At 41.1% G+C, this 22,791-nt stretch overlaps 1 protein-coding gene across 40 annotated transcripts in view; it reads right to left on the bottom strand.

Moving 5' to 3' along the window:
• Positions 1 to 22,791, bottom strand: part of RIMS1 (regulating synaptic membrane exocytosis 1) — a 507,401-nt gene that overhangs the window by 199,874 nt on the left and 284,736 nt on the right. For all 40 annotated transcript variants that reach the window (XM_073336446.1, XM_073336400.1, XM_073336430.1 and 37 more), the window contains 3 exons: positions 5,285 to 5,352; positions 3,549 to 3,659; positions 704 to 803 (listed from right to left, as the gene is read on the bottom strand). In XM_073336446.1, the coding sequence (XP_073192547.1) occupies positions 704 to 803; positions 3,549 to 3,659; positions 5,285 to 5,352 (279 nt within the window). The remainder of the gene's footprint in view (positions 1 to 703; positions 804 to 3,548; positions 3,660 to 5,284; positions 5,353 to 22,791) is intronic.

Genomic DNA, 22,791 nt, shown 5'->3' with positions numbered 1-22,791 from the left:
CTCCTCATCCAATTTCAGTGTCTGCCTATTCCCCTCCAGCTGCTTGTCCCAGTCTCTTTGCCTAGACACTCTCAATTCTACCCCAGCATTCTGGTTCCTTGTCAGATCTGTCTCCTCTCTCTCTCATACCATCATCTCAGTCTCTTTACCCAGTCAGTCCAGCTCCCAATCTCAGTCTCTGCCTTTGCTCCCAGTCCCAGTTTCATTGCCAGCCAGCCCAGTCACCACTTTCCCCCTTAATTTCTAATCCCAGTTTCCCTCTTTCCCTTCTGCCAGCTGCCAATCTCAGAATTAAATCTAGGTGCAGTTCATTTTCAAGGCATTGCACTTTTTACTGTTTTTGTTCAGAGTATTACTTACAAATAATTTTCATGATAAAATGATTTTATTTGAGAAAATCTTTTCTGTTTTTTCCTAAAACCATTCACTCTTTATTTTATTAATATTACTGGTGAAACTCAATGTTGATCCTTCAGCAGCTAATAAGTACCATATAGAATTTACACATATATCCAAGCAAAATGTAATTATGTAGTGATACAGTAGTCATGTTATTAAAACTGCCCACATTAACATGAAAAACATTTTTCATTTACAATATTTATATATGAAAATTATCCACATAATACATAACATTAACAATTTCATTTTAGAAAGTCACAACAATAACATGAATTTGTCTAAGAATAGTTGATTTTATTACCTGCTCTTAGATGTCCCACCACATCAGCTAGACTACCCTTCTTTACTTTGGTAATGAAGGCACCAAGTCGTCCTAAATCTGTCATTTTTCCTCCAACAACCTGGATAATCATAAATTTATGTATTTTTAAACCACAAACTTGGCAACGTATTAAGGAATATAATCTAAATAGTTTATCTTGCATGGTTTATTTAATCACATTAACGTTATTTTTAAAACTAGGGCCTCAGTCATTCACAATTAACTGTGTTGTTATTATCAACGGTATTTGTATATGGACTTCATGCTAAGGAGAGTGTCGTATAATAAAAGGCATAATTGTGTCACATTGAGAGTGAAGAGAGCTTGAAATTCCCTCTTACTTGCCTCTGAAAACATTAGTTTAATTAGACTCATTCAGAATGTATAGCATAGCATTTCAAATATCAGAAATGATCAGTTGTGGGTTTTTTGAGACAATAATCAACAAAACGTGTTTTGTTCAAATCTATGGTTAACTGTTTGGGATGTGCAGAAACAGCAGACTGTAAGCATGGAAATGCCTTACAGAGCAGTCAGTATAGAAGTGCTAAAAAACCAATAATGTAAAAGTTGAAACTCTCAACTAAAAATGTATTGTGTACAGTATTAGGGAATACATGAGAACAGTACATCTAAATACAACAAATGGAACTATATCATTAGCAGCTAACAACAGACACTGACACCTTCATCAGAAGGCAGTAAAGATTTAATGAAAGAGAAAGCAAGGCAGAGGCACCAGACTTCTCCCATCCTCTGTCCAACAGAGATGACAGTGTCCTCCAAATAAGGATGCACAGTACATTGATGGAGAAAGCGACATGAGTCTCTTCAAAGGGACTCAGGCAAGGAAGAGTTCTAAAACCTCTTTCCTCTCAGCATACAGAAATTGCTGATTGTCTTATTAATGACATGGCCAGTTAATAAATAACATCAATGCAAAAACCAAAGACATGTTGACATTTTTACAGTATGTGAATATGTGTAGCAATAAAACAGATTTTGCTTTTGTCCACAGTGGTCATTATCAATTCAGACATATTACCTAGGGCTGAGAGTCTCTATTTGGAATTTTAAAAATTCTGTCAAAATAAAAAAAAAATGCAATGACACAAGTTACACTACCTACTCACAGTAAAAAAAAAATCTACACAAAGTACAGGCCTAAAGTTTTTTTAAAGCAATACAAAACCAATATTTTGATCATGCTGGTTTTACAGGTCATTTCTGAATGGCTGGGTTGTCCTAATGAATCTGTACAGCCAGTGGGTCTTCTCAGAAATATTCTGCGTAGAGTTTTATAATGAAATGCACTACAATGTTCATTACCCACCAGTGTAGCAGCCATTGATAACGTTTTATTTATTCACATTGCCACAGTGGTGGCTGATCTTAATTTTAGTACACTGATTTATACAATTGAATCTCAGGTATTCTCCACTAGCTTTAAGGATGCAACAGGACACCCTGCTAAGCCTACCGGTGAGTCAATGATCTGTAGTACGGCACATAACAAATCAAGGTAAGAATCAAGAAAGCAACAGTAGAGGTTCCCTAAAAGAGGTTTCCTGTTTTGAGGCCTAAATCTTTAGCATTTTTCCTCCAGTTTAAAAAAAAACCCAACTCGTTTCCAGTCAGGAAAAGTCAGCTGTAGATTTTGTTACCCTAAAATAACGTCTTAATTTTTGGGCCCAGGGTGAAACTGGGAAAAAGTCAGAACTCACCAGTTTTGCTACAGATGCAAAAATATTAAGAGAATTATATTAAAGAGCAGCACTGCTAGGTTTTGAAGGGCAGTTATTTATTTAAGGTGACTTATCCAAAACTATTCAGATGCACTGTTATATACTGTGTGCAATTTGTGTTTCTTCCCAGCAGTGCAGATTTTAAACACTGATTTTGTGAATATTAGTGTCTAGATGACACTCATGAATGTGGAACGTGAGATGAAGATTACACGATTGAAATGCATGTAGTAAAATCAGTAAATCCATGAATGCATTAGGATGTACTGTGTATGCTTGGAGAACAGGCAGATGAATAGACTATGTTCTAGCTCATGGCCTTCCAATCAAAACAGTTCTGTCCTTTTGCCATGGGTAAATAGGCTAATATAAAAAAGGGATTAAAGAAGGTTTCCGCTGATAATATTTCACTTTAATTTTTCAAGGCTTAACAAAGTCTGCCTGAGTTAGGGTGCATTTCCACTTCATCTTGCACAATTTTGGTTTAAAAAACAAAACAAAAAACACTTGAGGCTAAATCTTGAGCTTTGTTGAACACCTGCAACCTCAGGGTACTTGATGGTCCTTAGCATGCTTGAGGAGGCACTCAGTATCTGGCAGAGTCAGGATCTAAATTATAGAATTTCATGCCATGTTTTTTTAAATCTAATCTATCTAGTGTGTGTGTTTCTCCTGTATTTTATTTTTGTATGTTTTACAGAGAGACAGAGAAGGTGTTCTTATATCTGGGTAATATATACATACTGCAGTCATTATTCATGACAGATTAAATAGACACAATCAGATGCAGCTACTGTATGTTACATGTCAAAGGCTGCACTGTCAATGGGGTTCTAGTACACATAATGGAGTGGAGGGCAATATTTGATATATTTGCATCAATTCAGGATGCTGTCCAATGCACAGGGGGAAAAGCTATGTTCCACTCTTTTTTAACATAACTATGTAAAATTGGTCTCAAATGGCAGTATAATTGGAGATTTTTTGGATATCTATGTTATGCTATAGTGTACGAAACGGTTATCTATTAGGCTAATGGAAGTTTCATTCATTTACAGCATAATCTTTGTAATACTTACTTTTAGCCCCAGTAATGCACCTGACTCTTTTGGCATGGTAGTTCTCTTGTTAAGAATAACACGTCCAATTAAGCGATCCCCCTCTTTAGATGGTTGCCACGTTACGGGATGCTATTAGAAAATATCAGTGGAAGCAAAAAAGTGGAAGCAAAAAAGTGGAAATCTCTTCCTGTTTTACACACACAAATAGAATCAGCTAAATTAGTATGTCACAGTAGAGATAAATCCAACTAATCTTTGGCTGCATAATGTCTATGACAAAATTCTCTCTGTTATAATACTATAGTTAGGGCCTACCAAATTTTCGGCCATGAAAAATGCATCACGGACTGTGAAATCTGGTCTCCTGCCATGAAATCTGATCTTTGGCATGCTTTTACCCTATACTATACAGATTTCATGGGGGAGACCAGTGTTTCTCAAACTGGGGGTCCTGACCTAAAAGGGAATTGCAGGGAGGTCACAAGGTTATTTTAGGAGGGGTTTATGGTATTTATGGTATGGTAACCCTTATTTCTGCACTCCCTTCAGAGCTGGGCAGCTGGAGAGTGGTGGCTGTTGGCCGGACACCCAGCTCTGAAGGCAGCGTCCCACCAGCAGCAGCACAGAAGTAAGGGTGGCAACACCATACCCTGCCTCCCTTACTTCTGCACTGCTGCCTTCAGAGCTGGGCAGCTGGATAGTGGCGGCTGCTGACTGAGGGCCAAGCTCTGCAGGCAGCACCGCAGAAGTAAGGGTGGCAATAGAATACCAGGCCATCCTTACATCTAGGCTTCTGCTGGCGGTGGCTCTGCCTTCAGAGCTGGGCTCCCAGCCTGCAGCCGCTGATCTCCAGCTGCCCAGCTCTGAAGGCAGAGCCACTGCCAGCAGCAGCACAGAAGTAAGGGTAGCAGTACCAACAGCCCCCCTCCAATGAGCTTGCAACCCTCCCCTCCTCCCCCCGACAACTCCTTTTTGGAGTTGTCAGGATCCCTACAATTACAACACTGTGGAATTTCAAATTTAAATAGCTGAAACAAGAAATTTACTATTTTTAAAATCCTATGACCAAGAAATTGACCAAAATGGACAGTGAATTTGGTAGGGCCTTAACTATAGTTCTTGACTCCTGCTTCACTAACTATTTACAATTACCCTTCTTCATTGTAAAATTATCTCAACACTCAAAATGTGCAAGTGCAGTCATAAAACAGATTTGAAGCTTAATGCATTTAAGATGTATTTCAGCTTGTAAAAATAAATGCATTACTTTGTATTCCATTATCTTGAAAATTCCTTTTAAAAAATAACAGTCCTGTAGAATAATATTTATGTTATTCAGCTGTTTCATATATGTTCATTATATAGTAAAAGTCTGATGAGCCTTTTCCCATTAGAGTCAAGGGCAAAAATTCTACTGACATCACTGGTGTCTGACTGATAGCCTAGGCCCTAATGGATTGAAATACAATGCCTCATTTGAAAAAAAATCTCTATTTCAGATTAAATACTCAAGTTATTTTTCTAATATAGATTCAGATAGAAAATCTCTTCCTGATTTTGATTCTCACGATCTACAAACATTTTTTCACATGTTCAGAACAAAGTTCTAATATCAGTGAGCATCTTAAAAGACTGAAATTCATAATTTCATAGATTCTAAGATTAGAAGGCACCACTGTGACGCAAATGAAATAATTAACAAACCTCTTAACAATTTATTTCATACCTATAAACCTACATTGCCTATTTCTTACCGAACTAATAGGGGATGTCTCTCTACTGTGCCATGTGGCAGGATCCAGCCAGTAATAATCCAAGTCACCTGGAAGAATACGAATGGAAAGAAATCTGTAATCTCATACAGAGAGAAATGTCTGTGAATGCATCACCTGTATGCATGAATTTTAATGTACAATAATTCTATGAAGCAAATGCATAAATTATACCATGATTTGAATGATCTTAAATGTTTTAATTTAGGGACAACAATATATACCAACACTTCAAAAATAAAAATGTGTCACAGTACAAAGACCTTCAGTTTCTCAGTAGTTCACTGAATATCTGCTGCATGACCCAGCTTGACTTTCTGTGCTGCTGAAACCCACCTTCCAGTGATAAACGCCCCCTTTCATACCTCTCATCCTTACTGCGATGAACACACAGTGCCAGCCCTTTAAAAAGCTAATTATGATTCTGGAGGAAGCTGCCACTAAAAAGAGACATTTGGTTGCAGCTGACCCAGAGGAGGGGCCAACAGCAAACCACAAGAAGAAACTATGAAGAGGTGCCTGTGCACAATGATGATGAGTACTCTAGAGACACTAGGAGTTTGAGGCGCAAGTGGTGTTCTCGTCCATCCTCCCCATGGAAGGAAAAGGCCTGGGTAGGGACCGTTGAATCGTGGAAGTCAAAGAATGGCTATGCAGGTGGTGTCAGAGAGAAGGCTTTGGATTCTTTGACCATGGGATGGTCTTCCATGAAGGAGGAGTGCTGGGCAGAGACGGGCTCCACCTTACGAAGAGAGGGAAGAGCATCTTTGCGAGCAGGCTGGCTAACCTAGTGAGGAGGGCTTTAAACTAGGTTCACCGGGGGAAGGAGACCAAAGCCCTGAGGTAAGTGGGAAAGTGGGATACTGGGAGGAAGCACAGGCAGGAACGTCTGTGAGGGGAGGGCTCCTGCCTCATACTGAGAATGAGGGGCGATCAGCAGGTTATCTCAAGTGCTTATATACAAATGCACAAAGCCTTGGAAACAAGCAGGAAGAACTGGAGGTCCTGGTGATGTCAAGGAATTATGACGTGATTGGAATAACAGAGACTTGGTGGGATAACTCACATGACTGGAGTACTGTCATGGATGGTTATAAACTGTTCAGGAAGGACAGGCAGGGCAGAAAAGGTGGGGGAGTAGCACTGTATGTAAGGGAGCAGTATGACTGCTCAGAGCTCTGGTACGAAACTGCAGAAAAACCTGAGTGTCTCTGGATTAAGTTTAGAAGTGTGAGCAACAAGAGTGACGTAGTGGTGGGAGTCTGCTATAGACCACCGGACCAAGGGGATGAGGTGGATGAGGCTTTCTTCCGGCAGCTCGCAGAAGCTACTAGATCGCACGCCCTGGTTCTCATGGGTGACTTTAATTTTCCTGATATCTGCTGGGAGAGCAATACAGCAGTGCATAGACAATCCCGGAAGTTTTTGGAAAGCGTAGGGGACAATTTCCTGGTGCAAGTGCTGGAGGAGCCAACTAGGGGGAGAGCTTTTCTTGACCTGCTGCTCACAAACCGGGAAGAATTAGTGGGGGAAGCAAAAGTGGATGGGAATCTGGGAGGCAGAGACCATGAGTTGGTTGAGTTCAGGATCCTGACACAGGGAAGAAAGGTAAGCAGCAGGATACGGACCCTGGACTTCAGGAAAGCAGACTTCGACTCCCTCAGGAAACAGATGGGTAGGATCCCCTTGGGGACTAACGTGAAGGGGAAAGGAGTCCAAGAGAGCTGGCTGTATTTCAAGGAATCCCTGTTGAGGTTACAGGGACAAACCATCCCGATGTGTCGAAAGAATAGTAAATATGGTAGGCGACCAGCTTGGCTTAACGGTGAAATCCTAGCGGATCTTAAACATAAAAAAGAAGCTTACAAGAAGTGGAAGGTTGGACAAATGACCAGGGAAGAGTATAAAAATATTGCTCGGGCATGTAGGAATGAAATCAGGAGGGCCAAATCGCACCTGGAGCTGCAGCTAGCGAGAGATGTCAAGGGTAACAAGAAGGGTTTCTTCAGGTATGTTGGCAACAAGAAGAAAGCCAAAGAAAGTGTGGGCCCCTTACTGAATGAGGGAGGCAACCTAGTGACAGAGGATGTGGAAAGGCAACCTAGTGACAGAGGATGTGGAAAAAGTACTCAATGCTTTTTTTGCCTCTGTCTTCACGAACAAGGTCAGCTCCCAGACTGCTGTGCTGGGCATCACAACATGGGGAATAGATAGCCAGCCCTCTGTGGAGAAAGAGGTGGTTAGGGACTATTTAGAAAAGCTGGACGTGCACAAGTCCATGGGGCCGGACGAGTTGCATCCAAGAGTGCTAAAGGAATTGGCGGCTGTGATTGCAGAGCCATTGGCCATTATCTTTGAAAACTTGTGGCGAACGGGGGAAGTCCCGGATGACTGGAAAAAGGCTAATGTAGTGCCAATCTTTAAAAAAGGGAAGAAGGAGGATCCTGGGAACTACAGGCCAGTCAGCCTCACCTCAGTCCCCGGAAAAATCATGGAGCAGGTCCTCAAAGAATCAATCCTGAAGCACTTGCATGAGAGGAAAGTGATCAGGAACAGTCAGCATGGATTCACCAAGGGAAGGTCATGCCTGACTAATCTAATCGCCTTTTTTGATGAGATTACTGGTTCTGTGGATGAAGGGAAAGCAGCAGATGTCTTGTTTCTTGACTTTAGCAAAGCTTTTGACACGGTCTCCCACAGTATTCTTGTTAAACTTAAAGTTAAAGAAGTATGGTCTGGATGTTAAAGCAAGTTAAAGAAGTATGGGCTGGATGAATGCACTGTAAGGTGGGTAGAAAGTTGGCTAGATTGTCGGGCTCAACGGGTAGTGATCAATGGCTCCATGTCTAGTTGGCAGCCGGTGTCAAGTGGAGTGCCCCAGGGGTCGGTCCTGGGGCCGGTTTTGTTCAATATCTTCATAAATGATCTGGAGGATGGTGTGGATTGCACTCTCAGCAAATTTGCGGATGATACTAAACTGGGAGGAGTGGTAGATACGCTGGAGGGCAGGGATAGCATACAGAGGGACCTAGACAAATTGGAGGATTGGGCCAAAAGGAATCTGATGAGGTTCAATAAGGATAAGTGCAGGATCCTGCACTTAGGACGGAAGAACCCAATGCACAGCTACAGACTAGGGAACCGAATGGCTAGGCAGCAGTTCTGCGGAAAAGGACCTAGGGGTGACAGTGGACGAGAAGCTGGATATGAGTCAGCAGTGTGCCCTTGTTGCCAAGAAGGCCAATGGCATTTTGGGATGTATAAGTAGGGGCACAGCGAGCAAATCGAGGGACGTGATCGTCCCCCTCTATTCGACATTGGTGAGGCCTCATCTGGAGTACTGTGTCCAGTTTTGGGCCCCACACTACAAGAAGGATGTGGAAAAATTGGAGAGAGTCCTGCGAAGGGCAACAATAATGATTAGGGTTCTGGAACACATGACTTATGAGGAGAGGCTGAGGGAACTGGGATTGTTTAGTCTGCAGAAGAGAAGAATGAGGGGGGATTTGATAGCTGCTTTCAACTATCTGAGAGGTGGTTCCAGAGAGGATGGTTCTAGACTATTCTCAGTGGTAGAAGAGGACAGGACAAGGAGTAATGGTCTCAAGTTGCAGTGGGAGAGGTTTAAGTTGGATATTAGGAAAACCTTTTTCACTAGGAGGGTGGTGAAACACTGGAATCTGTTACCTAGGGAGGTGGTAGAATCTCCTTCCTTAAAAGTTTTTAAGGTCAGGCTTGACAAAACTCTGGCTGGGATGATTTAATTGGGGATTGGTCCTGCTTTGAGCAGGGGGGTTGGACTAGATGACCTCCTGTGGTCCCTTCCAACCCTGATATTCTATGATTCTATGACACAGTTAGGGAAACACACAAAGGGAGCCAGCCATAAAGGAATGCAACACAGGGTACCAAACAAAGTAGCAGTACAGGCAGAGGAAATAATGCAACACATTTAATTCAAAGTTGTGATTTTTATTTTTGTTCAGGACAGACAGAGGTGACATGCATTGTGTGTAGAGAGAAGAGACTACTGATGATGCACACTGGAGCAATCATGAATCAATTGGGTGTTGTAGGGGAAACTCAGTGGATATGTTCGGGAGGACTTGGGAGCAAGTGCAGATTGGAATCACAGAACCAGTGTTTTGAGGGACTTTGAGGGAGAGGGGAGAGCATGCTGCATGCACTGGGGATGAAGTGACGAAGGATGTATAAGCTCACAGGGGGCTGTGTAATGGGAGGGCTGGAGAACAAATGACTTGGCAGTGTATTTTGACCAGCCAAATATGGAATGTGACTTTACGATGAGAAGGATGGCTGCAAAAGGTGTTGGGAAGGACTTGGGAAAATGAGACAGATTGGAATGGAACAAATGGGAAGAGAGAGCCTGATGCAATTAGAACAGAGCCTGGGTATGTTGTTTTTGTTTGTTTTTTCAACAGATCATTTCTCTTTTTTAAAACACAATATTTATATGCCCCCTGTACTCTATTACCTTTCATACCTTTGCATTATTATTACCCTTTGTGACAATATAGAGTATTATCAAAAGCAATAGTTGACGCTGAAAAGGGCAACTTATTCTAAACCATTTTTGAGACGCTAGTAGTATTTATATACCTGATCTTGGCGCCAAAGTAGACAATTTTTTAAGTTTAAATAAAACTGGTGATGTAAAGGAACAAATTAAAACTAGCCAATTTTATCATTTAACATGCAAATAAATAGCTAAAAGAAAACTGAACTATGTAAGCTAAATTCAGCCCTTGAAGTAACTGGAGTTGTCCCACCAAACAATTCGTCTTTCACCAAGAGCTGAAATTGGACCTCTACTTTCATATGTGGCACATGGTCTCCCCTTAGTTTGGTGGTGACTCTTTGCTAGGTTTGGAAAAAAACAGCTCATTAAAGAAAGTTTAACATTACCTGCCTTCAAACATATATGCATATTATTTTCCTTGTGTTTTTAAATGATGACAATTCATGCCCCACAGTGTGTACTGGCAGAGGGTATACTGTGGAGAAAATCTGCACATACTTGTCCCGTGATATGCCTAGGCACGCTTTGGTGATTATTAAAAACCCTGTGGTGAAATCCTGGCCTCACTCAAGTCAATGGCAAAACTCACATTGACTTCAGTGGGGTCAGGATTTCACTTCTAATATGTATTTTAATTCAGAAAATCCCAATTTACTTTTTAGACACACTTTAGACAAAATGCCTGGGTGCTTTTATTAACTTTTAGAAAGTATAACTATATAAGCGAAGAACACTTTTAGATCATTACTGTTACTGATACATAGAAACAAACATCCAAACAAAATGGGATATCAGTGACTGAAACAAAACCAAAAACTAAATATAATGTGTTAACAACAGTAACTTTTCTTACCAACAACAACATCAACAACAAAAACTTTATATTTTTATCTTCACATCTCAATGTGGCTTGTGTCATGTTTTATATACTGCATAACCCCATCACTAGGACTTGGGATTTCTCAAAACAATGTGTTCATTCACATTGCTTTAACCGGAGCAATAAACCAGCCCAATACCAAGGCATTACAAATCCCTACCATGAAATTATTTCATAACTTGCTAATATAATCTCAAATTTGTGCCTCGGTGTCCTTCTTTTACTGTACATAACAAATGTTAAAAACTTTGTATAATGTAGTACATTTCTAACAAGTGTTAGCCATAGTATCAGACTATTGAAAAACTGAAGCTGCTGGACCACAAATTCCAATTCCTTCCTCACTTCCCCATGTCAGTACAATGTGTTTTATATATAGTTGGATTTCCAGTAAATTCCACACCTCAGAGTCCTCAAATGTCTATATACTGCATTTTTCCTATTTTACTATGTCTATGGATTTCATTCTCTTACAGGTATTATGTGGACTAAAGGAGGCAGGGGTCCTATGGAAAAAAATTGATGTGATCATGTAATATGCACAGGGGAGCTGAACGGAGGTTGTACCCCACCTTCCACTGCTATCCCACTTGGTTCCTGCCTGTGCCCACACTCCTATCTCTGTCCCTCTGCTCTTATCTTTCCTGCCCCGTCCCTCCCATCCCCAAGCTTCTGCTCATGTCTTCCTTCCTTTCCCCCATCTCTCCTTCCTCCTGCCCTCACCATGACCTGGCCTCATCTGCTCCTTCCCTCTCTCCTGTTCACCCTCCTTGTGCTCTTGACCCTCTCCTGTGACGTTTCTATCTCCCCACCCGAGTTTTCTTCCCGCCTTTGCTCCTGGCCTTGCTCCTCCCTCTTGGCCTGCTCTTAATTCCCCTCAAAATCAAATACCTATCGCTTCCTGCTCCCCTTTGTCCAGCCTTTGTCCCCACCCTTCTCCTGTTTCTCACCTTCTGCATTTCAGTCAGGCTGCCTCCTCCTCCTCTACTGTGCGTGGACACGAGCATGGAGACAACTGCTTGGGCACCAGCAGGGGGATCCATTTCCCATGGTCAAAGTTCTTGTGCCCACTGCCACAGCAGCTTCTGGCAGTTGGGAAGAGGAGCAATTGCAGATAAAGTCCTGCCTAGTCCCTGCAGCTTGGGTCAGAGCATGCCCAGAATAGATGGAATCTTCGGAGAATTTAGCTACCGAGTTCAAACAAGTCTCAACTGAGCATGGGCAAACTCCATTTTTTTTAGAGGCTTATAACTTGGCCATATTCTAGCAAGTTTTCACAGAGTAGATAAAAGGCCTGACATCAGAATCACCTCCTGCCAAATGTTAAGCCACTGGCCCCTAAAGCATGGAGGTGCTAAAGCTTCCCAACAAAACCATTGGAATATTTTTTTAATATGGGCAAAGCAATACATTTCTACCAAACCTCATTCCTGAAAATACCTGAACTATTTTAATTAAAAATCCTCCCCCCCCCAAAAAAAATATTCAGCCCGAGTCAGACATCTGGAATGGAAAATTTCAGTGAACAGCTTATATTTGGGAAAGTTATAAGCAACTGAAAACATCTTATAAAGTATTCAGCAACCTAAACTACAACCTGGCACCTGTCCCATCTATAAGAATAGAACAGAATAGAATACAAGTAGTATTATGATTATAATTATATAATTATGCCAAATTATAAATAATACTAGCAACAGGACTTCCACCACATCCTATAAGAGAATGATAAATTTCTTACTTGATAATTTCCTTTCTCTTAGCAGCGTCTCCCACAATTTTGATATATATGGGCTATTACTCTCCTGTCTCTAATTTCCAGAGGCAGTTCAAAGGCTGTACTAACCGTGCCTTTTTCTCTGGCTTGCTGACAGATGATTTCATTCCATAGCTGTGTAAAAACTCATAGAATATGATTAGTAACAATAACTTAAATGCCAAACAACAAACTATGTAGTGTTGGCTACAGCCTACAAGCACAACTGTCAAAATTAAACACTGTTTCTTGGTTAGGAAGAGAACCAGAGTGGGTAGAATTGTGGGAGACACTGCAAGCGGAAAGGAAATTATTGGGTAAGGAATTTACCATTCTGCAGCTCTGTGTCTCCCACAAATCTGATACATATGGGAAGTAGCGAGCAGTGAACAGCAGTAGGTTGGGAGAATTAAAGACAGAATGAAATAGGGAAGACCTCCCTAAGTTAATTGCCCAAAATTGTAAAGCCACTACTGGTCCACTGCCTGAAGCTTCCTTCTAAAGGAGGACTCTGCAGAGGACAGAAAGTCCATGTTACAGTGCCTGATAAAGGTGTTAACTAATGACCACCTTGCTGCCCTGCATTTCTCTGCAGTGGAAGCACAAGCTCCTTCTGCCCACAAAGTCAACATAAATATTGCAGAGTGTGCTTTGATGCCATCTGGACAGGAGTAACTGATGCCTCATATGTTTCTAAGATACACAGCTTGATCCATCTAGCTAGCATAGCCTGGATATCCTGAGCCGTGGGTACTTCAGATGAAAGGAGACTAACAAGGACCCCGATCTTGTTGATTTGGTGTGCTTGCTACAGATCATTAGCACTCTTCAAAATCTAAAGTGTGCCACAGCTTTACTGCTAAATGTGGTGGGTTTGGACAGAATGAAGGGAGGCATGGAAAGATGAATTAACCCTAGGCAAGAAAAATTCTGGAATTCTTAGCATCATCTTGTCATTATGGAACACACAATGAGGTTCCTGCATGGGTACAGTTGCCAGTTCAGAAACTTATCTAGCAGACATGATGGGAATCAGAAAACAGGTTTTGATGGATCGGTAGAATGAAAATATTGATACAGTTGTTTCAAAAGGGAGTGGGAACATAAGAACACAAGAACGGCCATACTGGGTCAGACCCATGGTCCATCTAGCCCAGTATCCTGTTTTCCGACAGTGGCCAATGCCAAGTGCTTCAGAGGGAATGAACAGAACAGGTAATCATCGAGTGATCCATCCCCTGTCACCCATTTCCTGCTTCTAGCAAACAGAGGCTAGGGACACTTCACAGCATGGTTTTGTATCCCTGCCCATCCTGGCTAAGTGTGGGGCTTTTAACACCAGTGGTAGGCCTTACTTGGGAAAGATTGGTCTAACTACAGGTTTAGCCAGTCTGACTGCTCAAAGAAATCTGGATGTCTGAGGGTTCTCTGTGAATAGGAGGTTACAGCAGACACATGGCATGCTATAAAGTCCCTTATCTATACCTTCCTGAAGAAAGTTCAAGATAATTGGGATACCAGGATCCTTGGGATTATTGTTGTGCTCTTGACACCCTGAGCTAAACCTAGTCCAGGTGGAGGAATAAGCCTTTACGGTTAAAGCTCACCTGGAGAAGAAGAGAGTTCCAGTCACTTCGGAAGATAATCCTGGCATGGCTAATTCTTCGCTCTCAATGGCCAGGCTGTCAGCTGCAGACAGACTGGGTCTGGATGGAGCAATGGCCTTTGGTAAAATATGTCTGGTTTACTGGTAGTTTACTGGTGGCTCCAATTTCAGTTCTATCAGATCGGAAAACGATAGTCTCCTTGGCCATGGTGGAGCTAGCACTATCTCCATTGCTGCTTCTTGCCTTATCTTCTGGATCACCTTTCCCAAAAGTGGAAAGGGCAGGAATGCATATAAGAGTTCTTGTAACTATCTGAGGAAAGAGCACCCATCCCCAGGAATTTGGGAGTCTGCTTCCCTGGTGAAGTACATCGGCCAATTGTGTTCTTGTGACTGGCAAACAAGTCGACTGCCAGAAGGCCAAACTTCTGCAAAATCAGAGAGAAGACTTCCTGATTCAGGCACCACTCTGCCTTTTGGTAAAGTTCTCCTTTTATATGTATTGCTCCAATGGAAGGGAGAGATCTCACTGCCCATTCCATTATCTCCATTGCTTCTGTGTGTAGAATTACACTCTTTGCTCCACTTTGTTTTTTGATATACATCATACATCATACATCATAGTCTATTTCTGTTCTCATGTGAACTACCTTTGTGGAGGTAGTCAAGGAGCTGTTCTTGGTGTTTATCACAAATCTGCGTGCTTGAAACAGATCCAGTGTCCGCATTGTGGCACTACTTGCTGCTGCTTTGGTCAGAGTAATGATCAAGATGTCATCTAGGAAGGGATCCAGGTGAGTGCTCTGAGACCTGAGTCTGGCTATTATTACCACCAGGATCTTAGTAAAAACCCTAGGGGCTGACAAAATGGGAGCATATGATACTGGTAGTGGGCTGTGCTGTACGCAAATCTCAGCAGTGTGTGGTGTGATGGTCATAAGAGATGTGCATCTGCTAGATCCACAGAACAAAAAAGACATAGATGTTACTGTTGAAGCTAGGGTATCCATACAGAATCTCATCTTCTTCACGCATTTGTTGAGCTGCTTGAAATCCAAGATGGCTCTGACGCTCCATATGCTTCTGGACAATGAAAAAAATGGAGCACAGTCCTAAGAATCTTTCTTCTGAGGAAACCCTTTATATTGCTCCTATTTCCAGGAGATATGAGATTTCATTTAATATCAGCTCACATTTTATGGAGTCGCTTGGGATGGGGGATTGGATGAGGTGGGGAATTTAGTTCAAGGGAGTATCCGCAACTCACTTCTCTTTCACCCATTTGTCTGTGGTCATTTGAGAGCATTCGCCTGAGAAGTGGGAAATTCTGTCTCCTAGATTCAGGTCTGGGTGGAGTCACATTCATTTATTGTGATGGTGGGCTGTCAGAGGCAATAGATCCCCCTTGGGATTTTCCAACTGATCCCCAGTTCCAGGATTTTTACCTGATATACCTGTGCCTTTCCTCTGTTATCCTTGTTAGGATGGATGAAAGGAGCTTTTTTGTCTGTTGCTAGGTTTGTTGTTCCTCCTTAGAGCACTGAGTTGGAAAGAGAGGGACTATCTCAGTTTGGCAGCGCTTTCTGTGACTATTTTGTCTAGTTTTCCCCCAAAGAGGAGAGAACCTGTGAATTTAAATTAGCACTGAATTTGTTTGGAGTGAGCTCAACCTTTCAGGCACAAAGCCAGGTATGGTGTCTGGCTGCTGACATACATTCCATGGCCCCAGCTTAAAAATCTCTTAGCATGTTATGAGGTATCTGTCACAAAGACTGTTGGTAAGGAAATTTTCTTAAATGCAGACTGCAAGTCAGGATGGCTCTTGCAAAGCATGTAGCTGACAGAGATGCTCTAAGAGTAGCCAGCAAAAGCTCAAAGTCACTTCTAAGGGTAGCTTCCACCTTTCTACCAGTAGGATCTTTTGGGAAAGAAATCCCCTTCAGACTGGATTACCATATCCTCTGCTAGAGATGCCACTGCAGCATTGACTTTTGGTGTATCTGTAATGGCATTTTTTGGCTCTTGCAACTTGTAACATCTAAGTGCATGGCTACTTATACATTTACCTACATCAGGGGTTTCCTGTTTCTCTCTGCTCACATCCTGGAAGGATGAGTGCAGTCGGATTGCTGTCTCAGGTGAGGATTTAGAAGGCAGGTATTTCCCTTTATGCGTGTCCTCTAGTGCCTGATCAGGTTAGATCTAGATTGTTGGTGCACCCTTTCTGCAGATGGTTTCAAACATTTCAGGGAAAAAATCCTGTGTTGCATTTTTCCATCTCCTGCTCAGAGCCTGAATCTGAGAGTTCCCCTTCCTCAGGGGAGTGGAGGTGTTGGAACCAGAGAACGAATACGTCTTAGGTTTTTTATACTTTTTATTTTTCTTTTAGGGGTTTTTTGGGGGGTTGTTTTTTGTTTTGTTTTTTAGTCTTTCTGCCAGTAGCAAGGGCATTTTTTGTGTGGCTTGCTTTATGCACTGCCTTGAATTCTCTGAATATGTCTCCCTCCATGTCCTCCCCCTTAGGGTCCCACTCACCCTTCCCATGGATGGAGTTTCATTGCTGGAATACCCTGATTTGAGTTGAGAAGAAGGGGAGTCAAGTAAGAGCCCTGCTTCTCTTCCCAGGTAACCTAGGACCCATTTTAGGACTTGGGGGTAGGATGGGATCTGAAGCCCCACAAAGGTTTTTTTTTCTTTCCAGTCCTCTTCTGCCCTAGGACTTACCCCTCTGGCTGAAGTCCTTGTCTTTAATATCTCTCTCTGCTCTGCTTCTCCAGATCAGGATTTTCTGTATTGGAGTCATGGCTTCTTGGGATGAGGGGGGCCCAACATGCCCATCAGACTCAGAGCCCCATGTCCTAGCAATGCACGGGTTGGCTGGCTGAGAGCAGACAGGGCACGATTCATCCTCCAAATAATCTGTAAAGGCTGCCTCAAAAAAAGAACACCGCTTGGATTTACCTCAGTGTTTGCACAACAGCTCTGCCATGCCTGAGCAGGGCCAGAGGAGTTCAGCTGGGAGGGGCTGCAGTGCTGGCCCCAGGTGGCTAAGAGCACCCTCACTGCTCCACAGATGATCCAGGAGAGAAAGAAAAAAGAAATGGCTGCTCGCTACTGCTCGAAAAAAAAAATGATGAAATCATAAGCTGGCAAAAAAAAAAAAAAAAAGGTCACAAGCAAAGTGAACTACTGCTTGACAGCTGCTATAGAGCAGAAGATATGGAGCAGGCCGGAGCAAGGAGCATGGCTATCATGGGCTGTGATATAGCTTTGAACTGCCTCCGGAAACTGCAGACAGGAGGGGAATAGCTCATACCTTTCAGAATTGTGGGAGACACTGAGCTGCAGAATTTATTAAGTGATTTTTCTTAACATCCAGGCTAAATTATCTTACACTTAATTTCTTATTTTAACTCCTAATTATAGTGTCTTAGAATACTCCAAACAAATCCATCCTTTTGCTATAATTGCCATTCTTCAAATATTTGTGTTTTTTCCAGATCATTTCTTAATCTTTTTACCAAAGCTATACATATCTAGTTCTTTTAACCTTCCCTTGTAGGGCAGACAAAGGCCTGGCCTAATCACAAATTTTGTGCCAATATAACTCTTTTAGGGATGTGATTTTTTTTTTACTGAAATAGTTATATCACTAAAAACCACACTGTGGATGTGACTATAGCAGTATAAAAGTGCTTATACCAGCAAAGTTTGTTCTTCCTGTATGGGAAAGGGAATAAGTTACACTAGTATAAGCTCTTTTATATAAGTATATATAGCTGTATGAAAATATAGATATATAAAATACACACACACACACACACAACGGTATAATTAAAGCAGTAGAACTTTTGTATGCAAACATGTTCAACTTTATTCCTCTATCCTGAATCCCCTTTTTATATCATTCTTGTATTATATAATCAGTGAAATGTAGGCCTGGAAGGGATCTCAAAAGGTCTTCTAGTCCAGTTCCCTGCACTCAGGGCAGGACCAAATATCTAGACCATCCCTGACAGGTGTTCGTCCAACCTGATCTTAAAAATCTCCAATGATGGAGATTCCGCAACCTCCCTAGGCAATTTATTTCAGTGCTTAACTACCCTGACAGTTAGGTTGTTTTTCCTAATGTCCAACCTAAACCATCCTTGCTGTAATTTAAGCCAATTGCTTCTTGTCCTATCCTCAGAGGTTAAAGAAAACAATTTTTCTCCTTTTAACAACCTTTTATATACTTGAAAACTATAATCATGCTATATACTTGAAAACTGTTATCGTGTTCCCCCTCAGTCTTCTCTTCTCCAACCTAAGCAAACCCAATCTCCCCTCATAAGTCATGTTTTCTAGATTTTTAATAATTTTTGTTGTTCCTCTCTGGACTTTCTCCAATTTGTCCACATCTTTCCTAAAATGTGGTACTCAGAACTGGACACAATACTACAGCTGAGGCCTAATAAGTACAGAGTACAGCGGAAGAATTACCAGGGTACAAAATATATCGGAAGGATAGAACAGGTCATGCTGGTAGGGGAGTGGCACTATATGTGAAAGAAAGCATAGAATCAAATGAAGTAAAAATCATAAATGAATCAAACTGTAAAAATGGACAAATTTTACAATTATCCCCATATTGACTGGGTACATGTCACCTCAGGACAGGATGCAGAGCTAAAGTTTTTTGACACCTTAAATGACTACTTCTTGGAGCAGCTGGTCCTGGAACCCACCAAAGGAGATTTAATTCTTGATTTAATCCTAAATGGATCACAGGATCTGGTCCAAGAGGTGAATATAGCTGGACCACCTGTAATAGTGACCATAATATAATTAAATTTAATATCCCTGTGGCAGGAAAAACACCACAGCAGCCCCACACTGTAGCATTTAATTGCAGAAAGGGGAACTACACAAAAATGAGGAGGTTAGTTAAACAGAAATTAAGGGGCACAGTGCCAAAAGTGAAATCTCTGCAAGCTGCGTGGAAACTTTTTAAAGACACCATAATGGAGGCTCAACTTAAATGTATACCCCAAATTAAAAAAATATAGCAAGAGAACCAAAAAAGTGCCACCGTGGCTAAACAATAAAATAAAAAAAACTCTGAGAGCAAAATGGCATCTTTTAAAAAGTGGAAGTTAAATCCTAGTGAGGAAAATAGAACAGAGCATAAACCCTGGCAAATGAAGTGTAAAAATACAGTTAGGAAGGCCAAAAAAGAATCTGAGGAACAGGTAGCCAAAGACTCAAAAAGTAATAGCAACTTTTTTTTTTAAGTCCATCAGAAGCAGGAAGCCTGCTAAGCAACCAGTGGGGCCACTGGACGATCGAGACGCTCAAGGCGCAGTCAAGGACAATAAGGCCATTGCGGAGAAACTAAATGAATTCTTTGCGTCGGTCTTCACAGCTGAGGAGGTGAGGGAGACTCCCAAACCTGAGTCATTCTTTTTAGGCAACAGATATGAGGAACTGTCCCAGATTGAGGTATCATTAGAGGAAGTTTTGGAACAAATTGATAAATTAAACAGCAATAAGTCACCAGGACCAGATGGTATTCACCCAAGAGTTCTGAAGGAACTCAAATGTGAAATTGCAGAACTGTGGTTTGTAACCTATCATTTAAATCAGCTTCTGTACCAGACAACTGGAGGATAGCTAATGTGACGCCAATTTTTAAAAAGGGCTCCAGAGGTGATCCCGGCAATTACATGCCTGTAAGCCTGACTTCAGTACCAGGCAAACTGATTGAAACTATAATAAAGAACAATATTGTCAGACATATAGATGAACACAATTTGTTGAGGAAGAGTCAACATGGTTTTAGTAAAAGGAAATCATGCCTCACCAATCTACTAGAATTCTTTGAGGGGTTATATAAGCATGTTGACCAGGGGGATCCAGTGGATATAGTTAGTATACTTAGATTTTCAGAAAGCCTTTGACAAGGTCCCTCCACAAAGGCTCTTACGCAAAGTAAGCTGCCACGGAATAAGAGGGAAGGTGATCTTATGGATTGGTAACTGGTTAAAAGATAGGAAACAAGCCTAGGTATAAATGGTCAGTTTTAAGAATGGAGAGAGATAAATAGTGGTGTCCCCTAGGGGTCTGTTCTGGGACCAGTCCTAGTCAACATATTCATAAATGATCTGGAAAAAAGGATAACAGTGAGGTGGCAACATTTGCAGATGATACAAAACTATTCAAGATAGTTAAGACCCAGACAGACTGCGAAGAGGTACAAAAGGATATCTCAAAACTGGGTGACTGGGCAACAAAATGGCAGATGAAATTTAATGTTGATAAATGCAAAGTAAAGCACATTGTAATGTAATGCATAATCCCAACTATACATATAAAATGACGGGATCTAAATTAGCTGTTACCATTCAAGAAAGAGATCTTGGAGTCATTGTGGATAATTATCTGAAAACATCCACTCAATTTGCAGCAGCAGTCAAAACAGCGAACAGAATGCTGGGAATAATTAAGAAGGAGATAGAAAATAGGACAGAAAATATCATGTTGCTTCTATATAAATCCATGGTACGCCCACATCTTGAATACTGTGTGCAGATGTGGTCGTCCCATCTCAAAAAAGATATACTGGAATTGGAAAAGGTTCAGAAAAGGGCAACAAAAATGATTAGGGGTATGGAACGGCTTCTGTATGAGGAGAGATTAATAAGACTGGGACTGTTGATCTTGGAAAAGAGACGGCTAAGGGGAGATATTATAGAGGTCTATAAGATCATGACTGGTGTAGGGAATGTAGATAAGGAAGTGTTGTTTATTACTTCTCATGACACAAGAACTAGGGGTCACCAAATTAAATTAATAGGCAGCAGGTTTAAAACAAACAAAAGGAAGTATTCTTTCACACAATGCACAGTCAACCCATAGAACTCCCTGCCAGAGAATGTTGTGAAGGCCAAGACTATAACAGGGTTAAAAAAAGAACTAGATACGTTCATGGAGGAAAGGTCCATCAATGGCTATTAGCCAGGATGGGCAGGTATGGTGTCCCTAGCCTCTGGTTGCCAGAAGATGGGAATGGGTGACAGGGGAAGAATCATTTGATCATTACCTGTTCTGTTCATTCTCTCTGGGGCACCTGGCATTGGCCACTGTTGCAAGACAGGATACTGGCATAGATGGACCTTTGGTCTGACCCATTATGGCCGTTCTTATGTTCTTATAAACTGCACTGGACTAAGTTCTGATCTGATTTAAAACCCATGTAATTCTTATGTTCTTATGTTCTTATGTCTTGCTTACAACACTCCTGCTAATCCCAGAATTATGTTTGCTTATTTTTACAATAGTGTTACAATGTTGACTCATATTTAGCTTAAAGAAAAGGAGTACTTGTGGCACCTTAGAGACTAACCAATTTATTTGAGCATGAGCTTTCGTGAGCTACAGCTCACTTCCAGATCCCTGGGTCCCATGAACCAAAAAAAAACTTTTGGTTACATATACACAATGACATTTTTCTTCTTATTGTTGTGTGTGTGTGCGCGCACGCCTCTACTCTCTTATTGCGGTCTGCACTAGCAAAAATTGTAAAGCAACAAGAACAATTTCAGGAAGTATACAAAAGAGCATGTTTCTAATTACCAAATGAGTAACTTATAGGAAAGCTTTAACTACTACTTTAAAACAGATTTTTAAAACACCCATCCAAATGTAAAACCATGGAGCAATTCAAACAAATGATGTACTATGAAAATAAGCATATTAAAAAGTTGTGCAGGAGATTTTTCTACATTACAGAAAATGTCAAAGGAATTAATGATCAACGATCATGACTTACTCCTAGGTATATGATGAAAAAAATACATTACATTACAACTCATATTTTACCTATGATTAATGATGGAATGAAACAGATAAATGCATACTCATCAAAATCTACTTCCTGAAGAAAAAATTCAAAATGCTGTGTCCTGTCAATAATAAAATATATTCTCTGTTATTATCTTTTCTACTGTGTAATTAATATTACTGGACTATGGGAGACAGAGTTGATTTGTAATTTTATCAGTTTAACTGGAATAAATTGATAGAATATTTGATTAATAGTATATGCCCCAGTCTTCAATCAGAATGTGGAAATAAACAAAACTCACTATCCTCATCTATTTAATTATAACACCCAATCCTATTCCTCCCAACTCCCAGCACTACGATATATCCCACTTGATTTACAAGTATCTAAGACTGGTTGTTACGGAAAAGATCCCTTCAAAATAAGGATAACGGATATCTTCAGCAACAAAGTAGTGACTCCTTCAAATATGTCTCCCTAATAATATGTTATGACCATCCTATCAGCAAATTTTACCATTTGGGGTGAAGCCCTACCATTAAATCAGCAGGGCAGATCTGAGGTAAATAGCAGAAATGATGGGTTTATCTGAATTGCAAAGCTGAATGCAAGAGCAATTCTGAAAATGTTCTACAGCTCTTTTGTGCAAAATGAAGGAAAACTGTATCCACATCCTTCAGACCGCTAGACAGAAAATTAGCACAAACTCACTATCAACACAAAAAAACTTAAACATCAGCTGGTTTGCCATCTTCCCTCACAAACAGAGTCTTCATGAGTAACAGGACTAGCTTTAGAGAGACAAGGTGTGTGAGGTAAAATCTTTTATTGGACCAACTTCTGTGGGTGAGAGAGAGATAAGCTTTCGAGTTTATAGACACA

This window comes from Lepidochelys kempii, chromosome 3 (genome assembly GCF_965140265.1).
Source record: "Lepidochelys kempii isolate rLepKem1 chromosome 3, rLepKem1.hap2, whole genome shotgun sequence".
Classification (NCBI taxonomy): domain Eukaryota; kingdom Metazoa; phylum Chordata; order Testudines; family Cheloniidae; genus Lepidochelys; species Lepidochelys kempii.
This window is presented reverse-complemented; position numbering and strand designations above follow the sequence as displayed.